Raw genomic sequence first — 2,416 nt, forward strand, 5'->3', positions numbered from 1 at the left:
CAGCAGCAGCACTCACGGTGGTGATCGTCATGGTGATAATTGTGAGGGGGGATGAAGGTGAGAGAAGGAGAGACAGGGGTGGTGGCGGTCGTGACGGTCGTGGCGTGAACAATGATGATGAAGAGGCTGACAGGCGGCGGCTGGAGGCGATGGTGGCGAACGCCAAGTGGCGCGAAGGGGTGCGGCGGGAGAACCTGCGCAAGCACGAGGAAGAGGAGAAGCGCGAGGCCGAGGAGGAGGAGAAGGCAGCGGCAGCGCGGCGCAGGCGCGATCAGGATGGCGCCGACACAGAGGCAGCGTTCCTCAAGTCAGTTTGTGTGTGTGTGTGTGTGGAGGGGGGGGGGGGAAGACGCACATGTGCGTGTTTGCACGTCATCTGGTCACCACAACACATTCTTTGTTTCATCCACTTGCTTGCTCGCAATGAAAATGATGGCATCTCCCTCACCTTTCCTCCTCCCGTGCCCGTGCACCTGTTCATGCAGGGACGTGCAAGCGGAAGCGTGGCGGTCCAGCAGCACGGCGAGTTTGGCGGACCGTGTGCGAAGGAACGTGCACTACATCCAGCGCACGGCACATGCCATGGAGCAAGGCCTCAAGCGCTCATGACGACGTTGTGTGTGCATGACGACGTTGTGTGTATGTATGTGTGTGCATGTGTGCATGATTGCGTGCAACATGCCTTGCCACCAATGAGCCCTGTTGTGTGCACACCACGGTTTGTTTCGTGTGTAGGACAGTTTAACGCGTGGAAGACTGCATCTGCGTACATGCATGGGAGAGAAACGCATTATTGGTGAAAGAGAATGATGTGACACATAAACAACCCTGTTCATCGATGCATCTGATCCGGTGAGGGAGCGAAGAAGGAAGCGATGCAGCACACACGCACACACGTAAGCACAGCGAGGCAACCGAAAGACAACACAAAGCAAAACACAAAGCAGCAAGCAACAAAGAAGCAGCAAGCAACAAAGAAGCAGCAAGCAATCCAAAGCAAAAAAAGCGGGAGGCAAAAGCAAAAAGAACAGATGCTCTCCAACAGGGAATCGAACCCTGGTCTTCCGCGTGACAGGCGGAGATACTAGCCACTATACTATTGGAGACAACCTTGCTTGGTGTGAGAAGGAAATTTTGCTCTGTTCAAAACAACTTGCTCATGCTGCAAAGCAACAACAAGAAGCAACAAGCAAAGCACACTTCTTCTCTTCCGTGCTTGCTTTCTAGCTTCCTTGTTGGTTGCCTGGTTGGATCGACGCATCCACCCAAGCAGATCGAACAGATCGAACGGACTGCACAGACAGCCACTCGGGCAGGCACGCCTTTGCAGAGCAAGCAGCCACAGAGAGAGAGAGAGAGAGAGAGACACACACACACACACACAGGGGAGCACCACCAAACGAACATCCACAGCAATAATTTGGCTGTGTGCACGCACACAAGTTCGCAAAGTGCCGCGTTGTCACATCACAACATCACATCGCATTACATTACTTCCTTCGCAGCAGCAGCAGCAACGACAGCACCGCAAACGCAAACGGTTGCGTGCGGTGGTGGATCTGGACGCAGCCAAAGTGCTGAAACCACTCCTTCATCTGCCAGCAACACACAGACACAGACAGACAGACACACACACACACACAGACACAGACACAGACAGACAGACACACACAGACACACAGACACACACAGACAGACACACACACACAGACACACACACACACAGACACACACACACACACACAGACACATTGACAGCATGGGTGGCATTGCAGCCAAGCTCGGGTATACACAGCCAGAGGTGAAGGTGGTCATGCTGGGGCTGGATGCAGCGGGAAAGACATCGCTGCTGTATCGCATGAAGCTGAATGAGAACATCACACCCATCCCCACAATCGGCTTCAACGTCGAATCCATTCCAAACGACACTGTCGAGCTCACTCTCTGGGATGTCGGCCTTCGATCAGCGGTGCGAACTCCGTGTGTGTGTGTGTGTGTGTGTTATTGGTTGGTTGACTGTACATAGACACCTGCGCAAGCACTGTTGCGCTGCGCGTGCACATGTCAGCTCTGCTGCCAACGTTGTTCCTGTCCTGATTGCACGCTTGCTGGTGTTTGGTTGGCTTGTCACATCGCTCATGCTGCGCCACCATGCTGCGCCCCGGCATTGTTGCGTGTGATCCTTGGCGCAGGCGCGGAAGATGGCCCACCTGTACATAGCGACGACGGATGCGTTGGTGTTTGTGGTGGACGCGACAGACCGCGAGCGGCTTGATGAGGCCGTGGAGATGCTGGTGGATGAGTGCTTGCCCTCCCTGAACACACAGGCGCCCATCCTTGTTCTTGCCAACAAGCAGGACATCAAGGGCGCCCTCTCACCAGGTGTGTGTTGTGTTGTGTTGTGTTGCGTTGTGTT

The 2,416-nt window shown here is 54.7% G+C and overlaps 2 protein-coding genes and 1 non-coding gene across 3 annotated transcripts in view; 2 read left to right on the top strand and 1 right to left on the bottom strand.

Moving 5' to 3' along the window:
• Positions 1-832, top strand: part of PTSG_05097 (uncharacterized protein) — a gene marked incomplete at its 5' end in the record, with an annotated part of 1,810 nt that extends 978 nt beyond the window's left edge. The window contains 2 exons of the mRNA XM_004993627.1: positions 7-307; positions 486-832. Coding sequence (XP_004993684.1) covers positions 7-307; positions 486-609 — 425 coding nt within the window. The 3' untranslated portion in view covers positions 610-832. The remainder of the gene's footprint in view (positions 1-6; positions 308-485) is intronic.
• Positions 833-1,034: 202 nt separating this feature from the next.
• Positions 1,035-1,106, bottom strand: PTSG_20106. Its single transcript has one exon. It is a non-coding gene; the product is annotated as a tRNA-Asp (tRNA).
• A 615-nt stretch (positions 1,107-1,721) lies between these two features.
• PTSG_12258 (ADP ribosylation factor) overlaps positions 1,722-2,416 on the top strand; it is a 13,902-nt gene continuing 13,207 nt past the window's right edge. The window contains exons 1-2 of the mRNA XM_004993628.1: positions 1,722-1,969; positions 2,193-2,382. Coding sequence (XP_004993685.1) covers positions 1,760-1,969; positions 2,193-2,382 — 400 coding nt within the window. The 5' untranslated portion in view covers positions 1,722-1,759. The remainder of the gene's footprint in view (positions 1,970-2,192; positions 2,383-2,416) is intronic.

This window comes from Salpingoeca rosetta, assembly GCF_000188695.1.
Source record: "Salpingoeca rosetta unplaced genomic scaffold supercont1.12, whole genome shotgun sequence".
Lineage (NCBI taxonomy): Eukaryota > Choanoflagellata > Craspedida > Salpingoecidae > Salpingoeca > Salpingoeca rosetta.